Source organism: Phocoena phocoena, chromosome 6 (assembly GCF_963924675.1).
Source record: "Phocoena phocoena chromosome 6, mPhoPho1.1, whole genome shotgun sequence".
NCBI classification, from domain to species: Eukaryota; Metazoa; Chordata; class Mammalia; order Artiodactyla; family Phocoenidae; genus Phocoena; species Phocoena phocoena.
Genome location: NC_089224.1, coordinates 25,499,938 through 25,522,146, shown reverse-complemented (window position 1 = coordinate 25,522,146; position 22,209 = coordinate 25,499,938). Strand labels below are relative to the sequence as shown.

Here is a 22,209-nt window from a genome sequence, read left to right as displayed (position 1 = left end):
AAATGCAAATCAAAACTACAATGAGATATCACCTCACAACTGTCACAATGGCCATCACCAAAAAATCTATACAATGAATGCTGGAGAGGGTGTGGAGAAAAGGGAACCCTCCTACATAGTTGGTGGGAATGTAGATTGGTACAGCCACTATGGAGAACAGTATGGAAGTTCCTTAAGAAGCTAAAAATAGGGCTTCCCTGGTGGCGCAGTGGTTGGGAGTCCACCTGCCAATGCAGGTGACGCGGGTTCGTGCCCCGGTCCAGGAGGATCCCGCATGCCGCGGAGCATCTGGGCTTGTGAGCCGTGGCTGCTGGGCCTGCACGTCCGGAGCCTGTGCTCCGCAGCAGGAGAGGCCACAACAGTGAGAGGCCCACGTACAGCAAAAAAAAAAAAAAGAAGCTAAAAATAGAGTTACCAGATGATCCAGCAATCCTACTCCTGGGCATATGTCCAGAGAAATCCATGGTTCAAAAGGATAAAAGCACGCCAATATTCATTGCAGTGCTGTTTACAATAGCCAAGACATGGAAGCAACCTAAATGTCCATTGACAGATGAATGAACAAAGACGATGTGGTACATATATACAACAGAATATTACTCAGCCATTAAAAGAATGAAATAATGCCATTTGCAGCAACATGGATGGAACTGGAGATTATCATACTAAGTGAAGTAAGTCAGACAGAGAAAGACAAATATCATGATATCACATATGCGGAATCTAAAAAAAAATGATACAAATGAACTTATTTACATAACAGAAACAGACTCACAGACTTTGAGAACCAACTTATGGTTAGCAGTGGGGAAGGGTAGGGGAGGAGGGATAGATTGGGAGTTTGGGATTGACATGTACACACTGCTACATTTAAAACAGATAACCAACAAGGGCCTACTGTATAGCACAGGGAACAGTGCTCAATATTCTGTAATAACCTAGGGACTTGCCTGGTGGTCAGTGGTTAAGACTCCATGCTCCCAGTGCAGGGGGCCCGGGTTTGATCCCTGGTCAGGGAACTAGATCTCACATACCACAACTAAATATTCCACATGCCACAACTAAAGATCCTGCATGCAGCAATGAGGATCCTGCATGCTGCAACTAAGACCCAGAGCAGCCTAAATAAATTCTGTAATAACCTAAATGGGAAAATAACTTGAAAATGAATAGATACATGTACAACTGAATAACTTTGCTGTACACCTGAAACTAACACAACATTGTTAATCAACTATGCTCCAATATAAAATAAAAATTAAAAAAAAAAAAGAAAATCCCTTAGCCCAGGAAAAAAATGATATCATCGAGTTCAGTGTCTGAGAATTACCTTCTGCAGCATTTCCAGTAGAATGTCATCTGGTTTCTACTGGACTTAGCATCTCAGTAGGCAGCTCAGTTGGACACTTCTAATTATGAGAAAGGGCTTTTGTTTTTTAAACTCAGCCCAAATCAGCCTGTCTGTATCATCTGTCCATTGATTTTGGTTCTAGTCTCTGGAGCACAGCAGAACAAGTCCATGGCCTGTTTTAATATCTACAGTCTCTTCTGTCTTCGTTCCTCAGTCTCTCTAAATTCACCTGGCAGGGCCACTTCTCTCAAAAATCAAGTAGCCGAATGTGAATGAATTCTTGTGCTACTTTCTGTTCCATTGGTCTACTGATTTTCCTTGTGTTATTACCAAACTGTCTTAATTACTGTAGCTTCTTATAATAAGACTTGATATTTAGGACAGAAAGTCCTTTAGCCTCTTCTTCAAGAATGGCTTGGCTATTCTTTGGCCTTTGTATTTCCATGTACATTTTAGAATTTGTCTAGTTTAATAAAAACAAAAAAAGACATCTTTTTCTTTAATTCTCTAACCATAGAAAGACACAATTGATTTTTATTTATTAACTGTATATCTGGAAAACGTGTTAGATGATTTAATCATTTTTCTGAAAGTTATTTCAGATTTTCTTTTTCTTTTTCTATTAAGGTAACATTGATTTTTAACATTATATAAGTCTCATGTGTACAACATTATATTTCTACTCCTGTATACCCTGCAATTTGCTCACCACAGAAAATTTATTTTCCATCTGTCACCACACAGTTGAGCCCCTTTACTCATTTCACGGTCCCCAACCCCTTCCCGCCACCATTTCAGATTTTCTATGTATACAACGATTTTACCTGGACTAATCAGAGATTTTTCCTTCTTTTACTTAATTTTCTTTTAAAATAAATTTATTTCTTTATTTGTTTTTGGCTGCATTGCTGTGCACTGGCTTTCTCTAGTTGTGACGAGCAGGGGCTATTCTTTGTTGTGGTGCGTGGGCTTCTCATTGTGGTGTCTTCTCTTGTTGCGGAACACAGGCTCTAGGCGTGCGAGCTTCAGTAGTTGTGGTGCACGAGGTCAGTAGTTGTGGCTCGTGGGCTTGAGAGCGCAGGCTTAGTAGTTGTGGCCCACGGGCTTAGTTGCTCCGCGGCACATGGGATCTTCCTGTACCACGGCTCGAACCGGTGTCCCCTGCACTGGCAGGTGGATTCTTAACCACTGTGCCACCAGAGAAGTCCTTGGTTTTCTACTTATACATTTAAAACATTTTTTTCTTTTTCTTGCCTTACTGCACTGGCCAGGACCTTCAGTGGGCCTGCTTGTCTTATTCCCAGAAAGAGAAAACTTTCAATATTTCAACACTGAGTATTTTTTAATAATAGCTTTACTGAGATATAATTTATATATCATTAAATTCACCCTTTTAAAGTATACAATTTAGTGTTTTTAGTATTTTCATAGTTGGGAGCCATCACCACTACCTACTTTTGGAACATTTTGGTGACTCTATAAAGGAATCCTGTACCCATTAGCAGTCACTTCCCATTGTGCCATCCCAACTCTTACCCTTCTCACCCCAACAACCACTCATCTACTTTCTGCCTGTATGGATTTGCCTATTATGGACATTTCATATGAAAGAGTCATACAGGGCTTCCCTTGTGGTGCAGTGGTTGAGAGTCCGCCTGCTGATGCAGGGGACACGGGTTCGTGCCCCGGTCCGAGAAGATCCCACATGCTGCGGAGCAGCTAGGCCTGTGAGCCATGGCCACTGAGCCTGCGTGTCCAGAGCCTGTGCTCCGCAACAGGAGAGGCCACAACAGTGAGAGGCCCGCGTACTGCAAAAAAAAAAAAAAAAAAAAAAAAAAGTCATACAATATGTGGCCTCTTGTGACCGGCTTCTTGCACTGAGCATAATCTGTTTGAGGTTCATCCATGTTGAACATGGATGCATCAGTGCTTCATTCCTTTTTATTGCTGAATAATATTCCATTGTAGAAACAGACCACACTTTATCTGTTCATCAGCTGATGGATATTTGAGTTGTTTCCACATTTTGGCTGTTATGAATAGTGTAGCTACACAATTCAAAATTCGTGTACAAGTTTCCATGTGGATTTATGTTTCCACTTCTCTTGGGTATATAGATAGGAGTGGAAATATGTTGTTTTTTTGTAGATAACTCTGACAGACTAAGGAGTTCCCTTCTATTTTAGTATGGTAACAGCTTTTTCTCTCTTCCTTCTTTAAACATTAAGGTGATAATATAATGTTTGGATTTTATCCTTAAATCAACCAGGTATTTCTTAAATAAACCTAGTTTAGTCATGATATATTATCCTATTTATATACTGCTAGATTTCGTTTGCTAATATTTTACTTTTTTTTAAATCTATGTTCACTAGTCAGACTGATCTATAATTTTCCTTTCTTGTAATGTCCTTGTCAGGTTGCAGTATGGTATGGTTATGCTGACCTTAAAGAACTGTTTGGTAGAATCTGTTGATTAATATAGACCTATAGTATTCTATGTGGGAAGGTTTGAAATTATGGTTTCAATAGTAGACAATTCAGATTTTCTATTTCTTCTTCTGACAGTTTTATTAAATTGTCTTTTTCTAGGAAGTATCCATACTGTCTAAATTTGCTGGCATAAAGTTGTTTATAATATCCTCTTATTTTAACTGTTTTCACTCTGTAGTAATAGAAATTTTCCTATTCTCGTACTGGTGATCTGTGTTTTTTCCCTTTCTCCTGCATCAGTCTTGCTACATATTTTATTAGTTTTGTTAAAAAAAATTTTTTTTTGGCAGTGTTGATCCTGTCTCCTGCATGAATTTTTCTATTTCATTGATATTTTTGCTTTTAATTTTTTTTTTTTTTTTGCGGTACGCGGGCCTCTCACTGTTGTGGCCTCTCCAGTTGCGGAGCACAGGCTCCGGACGCGCAGGCTCAGCGGCCATGGCTCACGGGCCTAGCCGCTCCGCGGTATGTGGGATCTTCCCGGACCGGGGCACAACCCCGTGTCCCCTGCATCAGCAGGCAGACTCTTAACCACTGCGCCACCAGGGAAGCCCTGCTTTTAATATTTTTGACAAACACCACCAGGGCAAAAAGGCGGTGCTCATGAACCCTCTCAGATCTAAACCCAGTGATTCCTTATGGTCTTTTTTTTTAACCTCAATGACGATTTTAAGATGTTTTTAAATAGTGATCCAGTTTTTTTAGTTGTCTTTGATGGGAAGGTTGGTAGAATCATCCAATCCTCCAATATGGGATATAGAAAACTGAAAATTTTAACTGTGTATTTAAAAAATTTATGCTACTTATATATATTACCTATTCAAAAATACAAAAATCATTTAAAAAATAAAGTGGCAGGTAAATGGACATTTTACATATTTCCGGTGGGAGTATATATTACTAGAATGTTTTTGGAAAGCAATCTGGAAAAATGCACCAAAACTCAAAAAGGGGAAAAATCCAAATGTCCACTGATAGGGGAATGTATCATGGCATATTCATACGTTAGTACTCCACTTAAATGTAAATAGTCCTCTGAGAGGATAAATTCAATGAAAGCAAATGAAGCACTGTCACACTTCAGCGTGAGTTAGCTGAAAAGGCATTTACCTATGGCACTAGCAAGGGATATAGAATAGGCCTGAAGCAAGATAAGACTCCCATTTCTGAGAGGGGAAATTTAGCTTTATCTGAGCAACTACACCCTTAAAAGAAAGACTAACTCATTGAAAATATTGAAAAGGTGACTTTACTCAAACACATGTTTTGGAGTTGGAACCCATGCTGGCTGTGCTTGTAGCCTGGGCACTCAGGGACCTGTTGACACCCTGTTTGGTGACCAACACCAAACTCTGCAGAGTGGCTGTCAGAGCCAAGCTTTAGAACATAGTTATGGCTGCAGTACTAAAAAGGAGGAGAACACCAATACCAGCATTTCCCATGTACTACTGTGGTTAACATAGTTTCTGCAGGACTTATGTAACAGTCCATTAACCCACAAGATTTTAGAGCAGGGACCTCAGAAACTGTATAATCTGGTTCTCCGCAACTTTGCCAATCTTGGTATGATAATCTTGGCTATTCCTCTATGCTGCTATTTAAGTTTCTTCTTTTTCTGATTGTCCAAAGTTTTTTTAAAAAAAGTTATTCTTTTTTTTCTGATCTGGTTATGAAAAGCTCAAAACGTTATAAAAGTACAGAATTACATACTAAAATCCTCCCATAATTCCATCACCCAAAGATAACCACTAACTGTTGTTTATCTCTTCCAATTTGTTCTCTAGGAAGATGTTAAATTGTATACATTAAAAGAAGGGAACATAATAGCACGTGTACTATTTTAAAATTTCTTTCTTCCTCTTGGTATATTGTGGACAATTTTGCATGTCTGTATAACAGTTACTTCGGTATCTCTACGTAGCTTTATGGCAGCCTACTGTTCCCTATCAGTATATAACTGGTTAATTCCCCTCCCCCCTTGGGAACAATACTTCAAAGTACTTTCCTAGAGGCACACTTGTGCAGAGAAAGATGTGTTTCTACAATGGATTCCTAGAAGTGAAATGCTGGGACAGAGTATAGCTATTGTTAATTTGTCCTGTTTCTTATTTATTTATTTATTTGGCTCTGCCGGGTCTTAGTTGTGGCACATGGGATCTTTAGTTGCTGGCATGTGGGCACTTTTAGTTGGGGCATACGGGCACTTTTAGTTATGCGGGATCTAGTTACCTGACGAGGGATTGAACCTGGGTCCCCTGCATTGGGAGCGTGGAGTCTTAACCGCTGGACCACGAGGGAAGTCCCTATCCTGTTTCTTTTGAGGACAACTTAACAATAGCTATACTCGGTCCCAGCATTTCACTTCTAGGAATCCACTATAGAAGAGTTTCTCAGACTCACAAACTTAGAGAACAAACTTATGGTTATCATGGGGGAAGAGTGGGGGGAAGGGATAGTTAGGGAGTTTGGGATTGATATGTATATACTGCTATATTTAAAATGGATAACCAAGAAGGACCTACTGCATAGCACGAGGAACTCTGCTCAATGTTATGTGGCAGCCTGGATGGGAGGGGAGTTTGGGGGAGAATGGATACAAGTATAGGTATGGCTGAGTCACTTTGCTGTGCACCTGAAACTATCACAACACTGTTAATGGCTATAGTCCAATATAAAGTAAAACGTTTTTTTAAAAAAATATAAGTTTCTGTTTGCCCTAAGCAATGTGTCCAATACTGCATGTCATCCACATTGTTTTCCTCCCAAAACAATGTATATATTTCAAATCAGGCCACATTTTTTTTTTTTTTTGCGGTACGCGGGCCTCTCACTGCCGTGGCCTCTCCCGCCACGGAGCACAGGCTCCGGACGCGCAGGCCCAGTGGCCACGGCCCACGGGCCCAGCCAACCCGTGGCACGTGGGATCCTCCCGGACTGGGGCACGAACCCGCGTCCCCTGCATCGGCAGGCAGACTCTCAACCACTGTGCCACCAGGGAAGCCCCAGGCCACATTTTTTTTAAAGACTTCTTTTTAGAGCAGTTTCAGATGCACAGAAAAATCGAGAGGAAGGTTACAGAGGTTTCCCATATATCCCTAGCCCCCCCCATCACACAGCCTCCCCTATTATCAACATCCCCCACTAGAGTGGTGCATTTGTTATAACTGATGAACCTATACTGATGCATCATAATCACCCAAGTCTATAGTTTCATTATGGTTCACTCTTGGTGTGTACATTCTATGAGTTTAGACAACAGTGTAAACACGTGTATCCATCATTATGATATCATACAGAGTATTTCCACTGCCCTAAAAATCCTCTGTGTTCCACCTATTCATTCCTCCCACCACCAACCCCTGGCAACCACTGACCTTTTTTTTTAACTTTTATTTATTTATTTATTTATTTTTTGTGGTACGCGGGCCTCTCACTGTTGTGGCCTCTCCCGTTGCGGAGCACAGGCTCCGGACGCGCAGGCTCAGCTGCCATGGCTCACGGGCCCAGCCGCTCCGCGGCATGTGGGATCTTCCCGGTCCGGGGCACGAACCCGTGCCGCCTGCATCGGCAGGCCGACTCTCAACCACTGCGCCACCAGGGAAGCCCCCACTGACCTTTTTACTGTCTTCATAGATTTGCCTTTTCCAGAATGTCACATAGCTGGAATCACATAGTACATAGCCATTTCCAAATTGCTTTTTTTTACTTAGTAATATGCATTTAAGGTTGCTCCATGTCTTTTCATGGCTTAATAGCCCATTTCTTTTTAGCACTGAATAATATTCCATTGTAGGATGCACCACAGTTTATCCTTTCACCTACTGAAGGACATCTTGGTTGCTTCCAAGTTTTGGCAACTATGAATAAAGCTGCTGTCAACATCTGTGTGCAGGTTTTTTTGTGGACATAAGTTTTCAACTTATTTGGGTAAATACCAAGGAGCATGACTGCTGAATTTTTCTAGGAAACCACCAAACTACTTTCCAAAGTGGCTGTACCATTTTGTACTCCCACAAGCAATGAATGAGAATTCCTGTTGCTTCACATTCTCACCCGCATTTGGTATTATCAGTGTTTTGGTTTTTGCAATTCTAATAGGTCTATAGTGGCTTCTCATTCTTGATTAAATTTCCAAAGCTCTTTTCTGATTGTGGGTAGGTATTTTGCGGGGGGAGATGAGGGGAACTCCTATCTCTAATGTTAGAATCTTTGCAAATGTTTGGTAATCTTGGGCTATCTGCATATGTTAAGAACACTGACCCAAAGCTCTGAATGTGTGGGTGGAGATAGTCAACTTTGTGCTTGTACTGGGTTGAGCTAGTCTGGATTCTGAAGATGGGGGTTCACTTTTCTACTAGACACCCAGGGCCAAGTGGATGAGAACATGGGTTCAATTTGGGGGTAAATGCCTAATACTTTGAACAAATGATGGAGACATCAGGAAGGTTGGGGTCATATGCCCTGCTTCTCTTGAGTACAGTTTCCCAACGAATCTCACCATTCCCAGGATCTATAATTTCTAAACCTGGAACACCCTCAGAGTTACCTTGTCTCATATGTGTTTTGTTGTCGTCTGCCAGACAGAGCCTATGTACCTTCAGTTTTCAAGAAATTTCTCAACATTTCTTGTCTTCTAATAGTACTAATTATTTTGTAGTGCAGTGTTACATTTTTAAAAACAAACATAGTTTTTGTTATTTTTAGGAATTTGGGTGGCCCATGTGCTCAGTCCATCATCTTGATTTGATCTAACCAGGTCATGTTAAGATTTTGGAAAGACAAAAATGTATCTTCTCTCTGTCAAATAATTTAGACCCATGAGGTAAGTAAGAATTTTAAAAAATAGATATTATAATTACCTAGTCTACGACAGGCATTTTGTATGTGCTATTCATTCTATCTGCACAAAAATTTGAAAGATAGCTATTACCATCCCAGCTGTACAAAGAAAAAACTTTAGTCACAAACAGCAGTAACTCACCCAAGGTCCTCTATAAGCAGCACTGTGGGCCAGGAACCTTGATCTGTCTCTGACCTGCTTATTTGCAGATGAAGAAACTGAGGCTGAGGTAGATAATTAATTTGCCAGTTACCTTAATCAGAAGCCTCATAGCTCCCTTGAATATTTTCTTCTTATTGCTTAAGGTTGGAAGTTACATAATTTCAATGACATTAATATGTAACAGCTTTCTGTTTTGTTAACAATATTGTGTGTGAGACTGGTGTGGCAGGCAGAGAGCCGATGAGAGAGTTAAATAACATTAACCCAATTAAAGGCATTCCAGGAATGCACAGTCCTCTAACTTGGAACGTTAAGATTTTTAATGTAATTAGTCTATGAAAATCACGCATTTCTTAATCAAGCTCCCCTTTTGTGCTTCCAACTCCGCCTTCTCAGCCTACAGACTAATGCTTTTTCCCCCCTCTGCTGCTTTCCACTTTTCCCATGATTTAGAACAAATATTTGCCTTGGTAACTATTTTCCCTGGTTACTCTCTTGGCTGATTTTCTGCACAAAGAACCGAAAGGCATGTATCCCCAAGGGAAGCAGTTATTTTAGATTTTGCAAAGAAGTCAGTTAACAATTTTCAACAATCCCTTCTTTGTTTTAAAGAAAGCTCTGGTTTTGTTTCATTTTCATCTGGAGACTTAAATGACACCAAGCAAAGCCTACTTAGTTTAGATTTCCAGGTAAAATGTTTTAAATTTTAAGTTTCTACTAAAGCATGTGGAATGGTTTTAATATTTGGCTGTTTTATGTTGCAAATATGTTTAACCCTTGAGGAAATAAGCTCTTACTAATAGATTTTAAAAGTTTAAAGTGTACATTATTTTGTTTACTTGTTTTTTTCAGGATGACTACTTCCGAAGTATTTAAAACTTTATGAAATTAGGATTCAGTATATTTTTATATGTTTAAATAGAATTACATGCTCAATAGAAGTATAAGTTGGTTTGAAAATTTCATTCTTTTCTATTTTTAAGTCCTAAAAGAGCATAAAGGATTAATTAAAAATGTTTTTCATTATAAGCTTATAGAGTGAAGTTAAAAGGGATAATAGGCATCTCATGCCTTTGTGTAGAAGTTTAAAATTTAATTTAAACCCTTTTAAAACTTACTTAAGACAGATGACGAAGAATTTTAATGGAAAAAAATAATAAGTTAACCAAGATTTACAGATGATATTTAATGTTGGGATAAACACAATAAATGCTAAAATGAAAGAAAATTTTACTTGATCAAAATAATACCTACAGTGATTAGACCTATTGTGTCATAAAAGTTTACCTCTAGAAACATATTCACTCAATTATAAAGTTGTTTTTGGAATAAATATTAAAGGCAATGTGAAATTCTATAAATCACTGAAAATAACAAAGGCCGAGGCATCAATGATAAAATTAGTATTGAGAGGCCATTTCATAAACATTATTTAAACATTTTAATTAGATTATTTAGATTCTGATTTTCTTAAAATTAAGATAGCTCTGTAAATTTATTTTTGTACATATCTATTTAGATTTCTGGATAAGTAAAAGTGAGCCAGTTTGGGAGGGGGGTGGAAGACAAAGAGGGATGGGGATAATGGGAGAAGGGTGAGCTTGGGCAATGCTCTGCTAAGTAAGAGGCTCAGGGACAACACGATGCCTGAGACGCTCATGGAAGTTTATCTCCAGAGCCCTTAGATCCAGGGCCTGACTCCTCATAACTCTCACCTACCACAGGATGGAGAGTCACATATATGACTGTCAAGCAAAAAAATCTCCATGTACAGATTTTATGTAGAGCACATTTTATGTAGAGCACATTTTATGTATGCTCTCTGTCAGAGCTCACTGCCCCCGCCACTCAGCAAATTCTACTTCTACCCTGTCTCACAGTGCAACTTTTCATATTGCTTTCCCCTGCTGCTGTTGCTATTTCTTCCCAACATATTACCTTGCTCTCTGAATGGGCTTTGACAATTTTAGCCACCAATCAGCTAGGGGATTTGCTCCTCCCTTATATTTTGCATGTTAGTTTTTCTAAAACTAATATAGATTATGAAAAGTTGTTCTAATATAGTTTCATTTCAGTGACCTACAGTAAAGGGTTTGAAATTACTGTAGTAATTAAAGTACCTATATACTGAAAAAGAGATTGCATGCTGAGGTTAGTTGACATGAAAATAACTTAGAGGCTGCTATTTGTTGAGCCAAGGGAAAATGGTGACAAGTCAGCATATGATCCAAGTACATCCTGACTACAGGAGGATAATTCTGGCAGATGAAGTTATAAAAAGAACTGAGATTCAAGAGGGCAAACTAAGCAGATATCACTCTTTTCCTCTTACCAAATACCTAGACATAAGAGAAGATATATTACAAACAAATACACACATGGATATATAGCTGCAGTAGGAAATAAGAAGGGGAGCTTCTGGTGAGACAGAAACTGTGAGGAATGCTTCAAATACAGAGAGAAGATGGGAATGAATTTAAAGAGAAAAACCATAGCCTTGAATAGGTATGGGAGAGAACTGTGTAAAAAGAGCTTGTGTGGAAAAGAAAGAAGTCATTAGAGTAAAAGATCCTAAGAAGGATACAATAAGGACAAAAACAAAACCCATACATTATAGTAGAACTTCTGAATATTAAAAATGAGTTCAAAATCTGAAAAAAAAACTTCTACAGAGAGAGGAAAAAAGACTTTTTACAAAGAGATGAGAATCAGATTCAATTTAAACTTTTCATCAGTAACAGATATAAGAAACAAATGGAACAATACCTATGAAGTATTGAAGGAAAATTATTCTAAAATCATAATTCTATTTCCAACTAAACAAAATGATATTTTCTGACATATATGAATTCAAAACTTTTACAACCCAAAACATTCTCTTAAAGAAAAATGATATATTTCAGGGAAATAAAACTAATCTGAGGGAACTCATGCTTCTTATAATGGCAGACTATGCAATTCAGACCATTCAGCCTACTGAGAATAATTAGAAAAAAATAGGAAAAATAACAGGGCCAGTATTTGGGATAGGACTGGAATCCTAAGAGGTCTGGAACAGCTTTTCTTCTGGAGGCATCTGTGGAACCAAAAGAGGTGACTGAGAAGCTTAGTATAGCTTTAAAACAGCCTCTCAAGTCAAGACAGAAACAAAACTCAAGGAATGGGGCCAATCAAGCAGCAGGGGTGGCAGGCAAAAGTGATGCAGATGAAATCACCAGGTTTTGGTTTGGGACTTAAGGTATAATTACTAATTAGTTATAGTGAAACTCAGCTTCAAATCATTCAATTTATGATTGTTAGTGCCCTTAACCTCATGTCTGAATGTAAATCCTTTTAGGATAAATAATAAATATATCATTGTAGGCTTCAAAGTATATTCACAATTTTTCATATACAATGGCTGGCAATCAAATGCCATCAGGCATAGGAAGAAACAGAAGAAAATGGCTAAAAACCTAGAAAGAAATAACAGACAATAGAAATAGACATATAGAATGTCCTGAAATGGAGTTTTCAGACTCAGACTTAAATAAATGTGATTAATAAGTTCAAAACGTGAAAAACAAGATTGAAAATTTCAGTAGAGAAACAGAAACAATAAGAACCCACTGAAAAGCCGAAAAACTAAAAAAACACAATAATAGAAAAATAGAAGTCAATGGATGGATTTAATAGCAGATAAACCATAGCTGAACAGATAATTAGTGAATGGAAGGGAGGTTAGTGGAATAACCAGAATCAATCACAGGGTGAGAGAAGGATAAAAAATACAAGAGAGGGAAAGTGACATTAAAGACATAATGAGAAGGCTATCATACGTGTCACTGTAGTTTTGAAAAGAAAGAGGAGAGAGAAGTAGGAAAGTATTATTTGAAGAGGTAAGGGCTAAGAAATTTCCAAATTTGATAAATATCAGTCCACAGATTCAAGAAGTGCTATGAATCCTATATAGGATAAAACCAAGTAAATCATATCTATGTACAACAGAGTAAAACAGCTGAAAACCAAAGCCAAAGAGAATATCTTAAAAGCAACAAAAAAAGTTACTTTTAAAGGAGAAATAATTAGACTGACAGATGACTACTCAACACAAAATATGGAAACAAGAAGACATTGGAATGAAATCTTCCAAATGCTGAAAGAAAACACTTGTCAACCTAGAATTCCATATTTAGCAAATACATCCTTTCAGAACGAACATAAGATATAAACATTTTCATATGACCAACAAACAAAAGAACTGGTCATCAGCAGTCCTGCACTAAAGGAATTACTAAAAGGTATTCTTTTAGGAAGAAAATAATCCTGATAGAAGACTGGAGATGCAGAAAGACGTAAGAAGAAAGAAAAAGGATAAATGTTTAGGAAAATCTAAATCAGTGGTTCTTAATTGGAGGCAGGCTGAATCCTTCCACCCCCAAGACACATCTGGTAATATATGAAGACATTTTTGGTTGTTATAACTGAGAGGAGGTATCTACTGGGTAGGAGCCAGGGATGCTACTAAATATACAAAGGCCAGCCCCACACCACAACAAAGGAATTATCCAACCCAAATGTTAATAGTGCTAAGGTTGAGAGAGCCTGATCTAAATGAACTTTTAGCATAAAATAATAATAATCTTTTGAGGGTTTAACAAATATAAAGAATTAAAATATACGACAAAAGTAGTATATGTTCTAGGATGAGGTAAGTAAAGTTAAAGTCCAGAAAGAGGTAAAGGTACTAATTTATATTAGACTTGATAAGTTAAGGATGTATGTGGTAATCTCTACAAAGAACTTTATAGTGAAAAGTATACAATTACTAATGGAATAATAAAAACTAAGCAATCAATTGAAAAGAAAGCAAGCAAGAATGGAAAAAAAAACCACACAAAGAACAGGCAGGACAAATAGAATGCAAATATTCAGAAAATATATTTAAATTCAAACATATCAAGTGTTACAGTAAATAAAAATAGACTTTCTATTCCAATTATAAGATAAAAATTGTCATATTGAACTAAAAATGATATGCTAATAGAAAATATATTGAAAATGTGAAAGGCTGAAAGTAAAATGATGCAAAAAATATATTAAGCAGACATTAATAAAAAGAAAGCAGCTACATTAATTAGACAAAGTAGATCTTATGACAAAACACACTACTAGAGAAACAGAAAGTACCTAATGATAAAAGCACCAGAAATATATAACAATTCTAAATGTGTATATACCTATACCATGGCCTCAAAATATATTAATAAATATGATCAAAGTGACTTATATTAAATTTCATCTAAAAATAAACCCAAGAGACAACATAGTTAAAAACAACAGAAAATCTATTATTACATTATTTATAAATTAAAATTACAATTAAGAACATAAAAGTGCTCACTTTGGCAGCACATATACTAAAATTGGAACAATACAGAGAAGATTAGCATGGCCCCTGAACAAGGATGACATGTAAATTTGTGAAGCATTCTGTATTTTTACATAGAGAACAGACTTGTGGTTGCCAAGGGGGAGGAGGGGAGGAGGGGAGGGAGAGGGATGGGCTGGCAGTTTGGGCTTGGTAGATGCAAACTATTATATTTAGAATGGATAAACAACAAGGCCCTAATGTATAGCACAGGGAACTATACTCAATATCCTGTGATAAACCATAATGGAAAAGAATATAAAAAAAGAATGTATATATGTTTATAATTGAGTCACACTGTTGTACAACAGAGATGGGCACAACATTGTAAATCAACTATTCTTCAATTTAAGAAAAAAGAACATAAAAAATATTTCCAGAAGATATATGCACAAGAGTGTTTTGTTTTGTTTCATTTTTTGGCCACGCCACGCAGCTTGTGGGATCCTAGTTCACTGACTACAGATTGAACTCGTGCCCTTGGCAGTGAATGCTCAGAGTCCTAACAATTGGACCAAAAGGGAATTTCCACAGGAGTGTTTACAACGGACGAAAAGTGGAAAAAATTAAATATCCATCACCAAATTGTTTGTTACATAACTTATGGAATGAAAATAGAGTGCACAGACCAGACAGATTTACATACATTGACATATATGTCCATATGACCACAATTTATTACTGAATGGAAAGAAAACAGATTGCAGTATATCGAACAATTCCATTTATGTTTAAATATATATGTTCATATATGTTTAGAAGGTATCATGAAAGATACCCTTAAACTAGGGGATGGGAAACTATGGCCCATAGGCCAAATTCTGTTTTTCAAAGTGCCATCAGAATACAGTTGTGGCCATCCATTTACTTGTCTATGGCTATTTTTGGCTACAATAACAAAGTTGAGTAGTTTTAACAGAGACTGTTGTCCTGCAAAGCTAAAAATATTTACTCTCTGGACCCTGAAGAAAAAGTAGGTCTACCCTTGTACTAAACTATGAATTATGGTTAAGGCAACTTGTTTTTTATGCCTATGTATCATTTTGAGTTTTTAAAAATTATGTACTAGTTTTAGAAACTTAAACACATCTTAAAAAGCATTGATAAAAAAAGATTAAGAACTCAGGAGAAAGAAAACTGTGTGAACATGGCTTATCTTTAAATCTCTTATGGGCCATGATATGAACAACAAATTGTATCTCAATCTAAGGAAGACTTTTCTGACAGAGCTGTCTGAACATGGAAGATAAAGAACTTCCCATTACTGGAAAAGCAGATGACTTCAAAGATTCATTCAAAATCTGAGTTCTATACAGTGAAGCACCATTATAAATGATATAGATTGCTAGGAAGCAAAAGCATCACCTGGCCACAATGAAAACACAAACTGAAAGTAGGATCATAAATCAATGAACATGCAACTCTGACTAAATAAGCATATAAGCATACCACAGAGATGTTGTGTGTTTGGTTACAGACAACCACAATAAAGCTAATACTGCAACACAGGGAATCACACATTTTTTTTTGGTTTCCCAGTGCATATAAAAGTTATGTTTACAGTATACTGTATTCTATTTAATGTGCAATAGAATTATGTCTAAAAAGATAATCAATGTTCCTGTCTTAATTAAAAAATACTTTATTGCTAAAAAAATGCTAGCCATTATCTGAGCCTTCAGAGCATAATAATCTTTTTGCAGCAGTAACATCAAAGATCACTGATCACAGATCACCATAACAAATATAGTAATTTGGTAATAATGAAAAAGTTTGAAATATTGTGAGAATTACCAAAATGTGACAGCATGAAGTGAGCAAATGTTGTTGGAAAAAAGGTTCCGATAAACTTGCTTGATGCAGGGTTGCCTCAAGCCTTCAATTTGTTAAAAAATGCAGTATCTGTAAAGCATGATAAAGTGCAATATAACGAAGTATGTCTGTACTGTCTCCACAGTTTTGTCTTTTCCAGAATGCCATGTAGTTGCAGTCACACTGTACTAGCCTTTTCAGATTGGCTTCTTCCACTTAGTAATAAGCATTTAAGATTCTTCCATGTCTTTTCATGGTTTGAGAGCTTTTCTTTTTAGTGCTGAATAATACTCCACTGTTTGGATGTAACACAGTTTATTTATCCATTCACCTACTTAAGGATGTCCTGGTTATTCCCAAGCTTTGGCAGTTATGAATATAGCTGCTGTAAACATCCATGTGCAGGTTTTGGTGTGGATATAAGTTTTCAGCTCATGTGTGTAAATATTAAGAAGCATGACTGCTGGATTGCAGGGTAAGAGTATGTTTAGTTTTGTAAGAAATTGCCAAACTGTCTTACAGAGTGGCTGTATGGTTTTGTATTCCCACCAGCAATAAATGAGAGTTCCTGTTGCTACACACCCTTACCTCACAATTTGTCAGTGTTTTTGATTTTGGCCATTCTAACAGGGTACAGTGCTATCTTGTTGTTTTAGCTTGTAATCTACTATTTTAAAAATCCAGATTTGGGAGAAGAAAGTAGAAATTCTGGATGATAACTGTGGATTTGTCTAGTTCTTCTTGCAGCTATACCAGTTTTTTTCTTCATGTAATTTGAATCTATACTGTTCAGTGTATAAAGGCTTAGAATTGTTACATCTTCATGAATAGATCCTTCTATCATTACATAATGGCTCTCTTTATTCTTCTTCATCTTATACTAATATAGCCATCCACTTTTTTTATTGAGTTAAATATGTCTTTTCTTAAAACTTTATTTTATTTATTTATTTTTTTGGCTGCGTTGGGTCTTCATTACTGCACGTGGGCTTTCTCTAGTTGAGTCGAGCGGGGGCTACTCTTCATTGCAGTGTGCGGGCTTCTCACTGCGGTGGCTTCTCTTTTGTGTAGCAGGGCTCTAGGCATGTGGGCTTCAGTAGTTGTGGCACGTGGGCTCAGTAGTTGTGGCTCACAGGCTCTAGAGTGCAGGCTCAGTAGTTGTGGTGCACGGGCTTAGCTGCTCCACGGCATGTGGGCTCTTCCTGGACCAGGGTTTGAACCTGTGTCCCCTACATTGGCAGGCGGATTCTTGAGCACTGTGCCACCAGGGAAGCCCCCACTTTTCTTTTGATTAGTGTTACCAAAGTATATATTTTTCCATCCTTTTAATTTTAATCCATTTGTATCTTTATTTAGCATGAGTTTCTTATAGGCAGCATAGAGTTGGGATTTTATTTTATTTTGTTTTGTTTTATTTTATTTTGTTGTGCTGGGTCTTAGTTGAGGCTGCGGGCTCCTTAGTTGTGGCATGTGAACTCTTAGTTGTGGTATGCGTGTGGGATCTAGTTCCCTGGCCAGGGATTGAACCCAGGCCCCCTGCATTGGGAGCATGGAGTCTTAACCACTGGACCACCAGGGAAGTCCCTAGAGTTGGGTCTTAATTTTTAAAAATTCAATGTGGACAGTCTCTGTGGCAATTAATGAATTCACATTTAATATGATTTACATGTAATATGTTTCGGATTATTTTTATTACTCCACTTTATCACCTTTATTGGTTTATTAGCTATAACTCTTGTTTTTTTTGGTGATTACCTTAGGGCTTATAGTATGCATCTTTAACTTATTACAATTATCTTCAGTTGATATTCCACTTTGCTTATAGTATTAGAACATAACAGTATATTTACACTTCCTCTTTCCTCCTTTCTGCTTCTGTTGTCATACATTTTACTTTCACTTAAGGTAGAAACCCCAAAATACAGTATTATTATATTAATCAACACAACTGTTAAACAGATGACTGTATTAAACTAGCATCTTTTAAAGAGATTTAAAAATAAAAAAGAGTATTTATCTACATATATGCCATTTCCTGTGGTATTCATTCCTTTGTGTAGATCCATAATTCTATCTGATATAATTTTCCTTCTACTTTAGCATTTCTTACAGTGCAATTCTGCTGGTGATTAATTCCTTTAGCTTCTCTATGTCTGAAAAAGTCTTTATGTTGCCTGTGTTTCTGAAAGACATTATCACTGAGTATATAAGTTGATTTTTTTCAGTACCTGAAAGTCATTGTTCCACTGTCTTCTGGCTTGTACTGTTTTGAATGAGAAGTCTTTTATTCTATTCTTAACTTTGTGTCTTTTTCTCTGGTCACTTTTAAGATGTTCCCCTTATTACTGGTTTTAAAGCAATTTGATTATGATGAATATTTGACATTATTTTCTTCATATTTCTTATTTTGGGGGTTTATTGATCTTGGATATGTGGGTTTATAGTTTTCATCAAATTTGGAAAATGACCAGTCTTTATTTCTTCAAATATTTTTTGTGCCTCCCTAGTCCTTCAGGGACTGGAACTGGACAGAAATTGATCTTCTTGAAGTTGTCCCACAGTTTGATGATGCTCTGTTCATGTTTTTTACTGGTCATGTGTGTGTGTGTGTGTGTGTTTCATTTTGGATAATTTCTGTGACTATGTTTTCAAGTTTACTAATTTTTTCCTGCAATGTCTAATGTGCTATTCATCCCTTGCAGTATAGTTTTTCCTCTCTCACATTGTAGTTTACATCTTTAAAAGTTCAATTTGGATTTCTTTAAATATCTTTCCTCTACATTCTTGAACACGCAGATTATGGTTTTAATAACTTTTAATGACCTACTTAATAATTATGTCAGCTGTGCTATGGATGGGTTTCAATAGATTGATTTTCCTCATCATGGGTCAACAATTCCTGTTTCTTTGTGTGCCTGGTAAATTTTTGCTGGATTTCCCAGTACTTGTTGGGTGCTCTGGGACATAGTTAAGTTGTTGCACACAGTTTGATCCTTTCTGGAGGCTTGCTATTCAGTGCTGTAAATGGGATCAGATCAGCCGTTAGTCTAGGGTAAATTGTTTTCTCTGATGTGCCGATGCCCTTCTGAGCACTCTGTCTGATGCCCTTTGCAGTACAGGTTCTCCACTATGACTGCTGGACACACAGAGTCTGCCCAGCCTTTTCTAGCCTAAAGGATTTTTTCTTTTTGTCCTTCATGGTAGTTCTTTCTCAAGTGTTGAGTAGTTTTCTCATACAAATGTGCTAATCATACTCGGTTGAAGACTTGATATCTTTGGAAGTCTTTTTCAGGGTAGCTCTCACCTCCCTGTGCTCTGCTCTGCAAACTCTTGCCTCTCTGGCATCCCCAGGACCCCAGGTTTTTTGTTTTTTGTTTTTTCAACTCAGGAAGATTGTTGGGCTCTGCCTGGGTCCTCACCCTGGGCTTCAGCCTCAGAAGGAACTCCCTCCAGGCAGTGAGCAGGAGCTCAACTTGGACTTTCCCCCTCTCAGGGATTTCTGTTCTGTGCTAATCCATGTTTAAGGTTTGAAAAAGTATTCATTTCTCAAATATGTTTTTCAGCTTCACCATGTGCAGGGCCCTGTACTCCTCTTGAGACCAGCTGATTAAAAGTTACTCTTTGTCCCTCTTACCTCTTTATAACTGATACTAGTTTGCTGTTATTTTTATTTGGTGCAATTATGCTCTTTCCCCCAACAAAGAAAATTAGAACACTAGAGAATAAAATAATAAAATATAAGAGCCGGGAAAATGAATTGTGGATGATGTTAGTCACAGAATGACTTGGCAGAGAGGTGGAGAGAAACCTCCTGAGTAACCTCTGAAAACCTACAACACAGTGGTCCAGAGAGGGGTTGGCACACTATGGCCTGGGGGCTAAGTCTGACCCACTGCCTGTTTTGGAATTTGTGTACACAATTGTGCACATATCATGTACACAAACTGTGTACATATCACGTACACAAACTGTGTACATATCACGTACACAAACTATGTACATATTGTCTACCTTCATGTTACAAGGGTCGAGTGGAGTAGTTATGACAAAGACTGCATGGCCTGTAAAACCTAAAATATTTGCTATATGGTTCTTTATAGAAAAAGTTTGCTCATGTCTGGTCTAGCAATAAAGTACTAAAAATTATTTGATTCTGACAGAAAAATTCTAAATTCTGACTTGGCAGTAATACTATAGCATAGAGCCCATATATTATATGTGTTATATCTCACAGACTTGCTGCTGAGGGATATAGGCAATTATAGGCCAATTTTCAGAGGTAAAAATTTAGTCACTAACTCTGAAATTCTGTTTCATTCTCATCCTAGGAATCAAATAGTGAAAAAGCAAGCATGAAGTTTTCAAGCTTGTATTGTTTTCTTCTGCTTCTCGTTATTCAAACTGAGTTTGGACAAAATGAAGAAACTTCTAGGAAGGAAAGAAGGAAGATGTATTATAGAAGACAGAGAAAAAGTTCCTCGCCCATCCACAGATCCAGTAGACAGCTTGGAATTCAGCAAATGAGGATAGTTACACCAGCAGCAACACTTCCCATGGTTAACTTGGATTATAGTACGGAGGAAAAGTTTGAATCCTTTTTAAGATTTCCCGGAGTAGAATCAAGCTATAATGTATTACCAGGTAAGAAAACAGTAGAAGAGAGGAAGAGAGAGAAACTCCAAAAAGAAAATTTTTTAAAAATTCAAGTTATTATATTACCTTTTGGTTTAATCTACAAAGATAAATTTTGAAATAATTTAAAAACCCATTTGCAGAATATACTTATAATACAAATTATTGTAAAACAGAAAAAATATTACTTATCCTATAACTACATTTATAAAATCAGAGTTACTATTTTGGTTTATTATTTCTAGTCTGTTTACTATGCCATGTATTTAAAATAGTTGTAATCATAATATAGTAATATACATGTCAAAACTGCTTTTTCATTTATCATGATAGATCATCTAGGATATAGAAATAAATGATTCAGATGAGTCTATGAACTCACGGCTATTAAATATTTTCAACCAAACATGAAGTTAAGCCACTGAATTTATTTGATATAGACCAAACTACTGAATTTTTAAAGTTTGAAAAGATTGGAAATTCTTCCGAAGATTTCAACTAGGCATTTTTAAACACTAATATTTAATGGTCCACATTTTTCCAGGTTTGGAAGGAAAAAGTAATTATATTATACATATGGTACCATTACATAAAACTTTCAAAAGACAAAAGAATGTATCACCACATAATGTTCTGTGACCAATACTTCATACATTGTCTCAAGAAAACCAAATGCTTCTAAATGATGTTATTTCCACGAAGTTAACAGAAATAACATACAATTACCATGAAAAGAGACAATTTAGGTCACATTTACAACATGATTGAGAGAAGAAAGAGCCTGGAGGCATGGAATTTAAAATGATGGTTATAGCGTACCCATAACTCTTAAAGGACGATGAGGTCAATTTCCCTAATTAAGTGGAAAGATATCCAAGCTATAATAATAGAAAATAAAAAGGTTGAAAAGTAGTATGCATAATGTGATCTCAAATCTGTTTTAAAAAATATGCAGCATAGGGTGATGTGCATTAAAAGGTATAGAAGATGTATACGAAAGATTTCTAAATTGTCCTAAAATGTTTTCCAGTGGTCTTACAGTACTTTTTAAAAAAATTGTGGGTTTCCCTGGTGGCACAGTGGTTGGGAGTCCGCCTGCTGATGCAGGGGACACGGGTTCCTGCCCTGGTCCGGGAGGATACCACATGCTGTGGAGCGGCTGGGCCCGTGAGCCATGGCCGCTAAGCCTGCGCATCCGGAGCCTGTGCTCCGCAACGGGAGAGGCCGCAACAGTGAGAGGCCCGCGTACCGCAAAAAAAAAAGAAAAAAAAAAAAAGAAAAAAAAATTGTGGTAAAATACACATGACATAAAACTTATCATTTAACCATTTAAAAGTGTACAATTCAGTGGCATTAAGTATATTCACAATGTTGTGCAACCATCACCACTATCTCGTTCCTGAACACTTGCTTCACCCTAAAAGGGAACTACATATATATTAAGCACTTACTCCCCATTTTCTCCTCCCCGCAATCCCTGGCAACCACTAATCTTTCTGTCTCTATGAA

At 37.1% G+C, this 22,209-nt stretch overlaps 2 protein-coding genes and 1 non-coding gene across 4 annotated transcripts in view; 2 read left to right on the top strand and 1 right to left on the bottom strand.

The window, feature by feature from the left end:
- The window catches only part of CENPP (centromere protein P), a 231,673-nt gene that overhangs the window by 44,902 nt on the left and 164,562 nt on the right, over nucleotides 1–22,209 (bottom strand). The window lies entirely within an intron of this gene.
- ECM2 (extracellular matrix protein 2) overlaps nucleotides 9,441–22,209 on the top strand; it is a 35,626-nt gene continuing 22,857 nt past the window's right edge. Inside the window, exons 1-2 of one of the 2 annotated variants that reach the window (XM_065879189.1) lie at nucleotides 9,441–9,535; nucleotides 20,397–20,709. In XM_065879189.1, coding sequence (XP_065735261.1) covers nucleotides 20,421–20,709 — 289 coding nt within the window. In that variant the 5' untranslated portion in view covers nucleotides 9,441–9,535; nucleotides 20,397–20,420. Of the gene's footprint in view, nucleotides 9,536–20,396; nucleotides 20,710–22,209 lie in introns of those variants that run through there. The other variant, XM_065879188.1, reaches the window with a different exon arrangement.
- Nucleotides 14,222–14,328, top strand: LOC136125236 (U6 spliceosomal RNA). Its single transcript, XR_010656004.1, has one exon. It is a non-coding gene; the product is annotated as a U6 spliceosomal RNA (small nuclear RNA).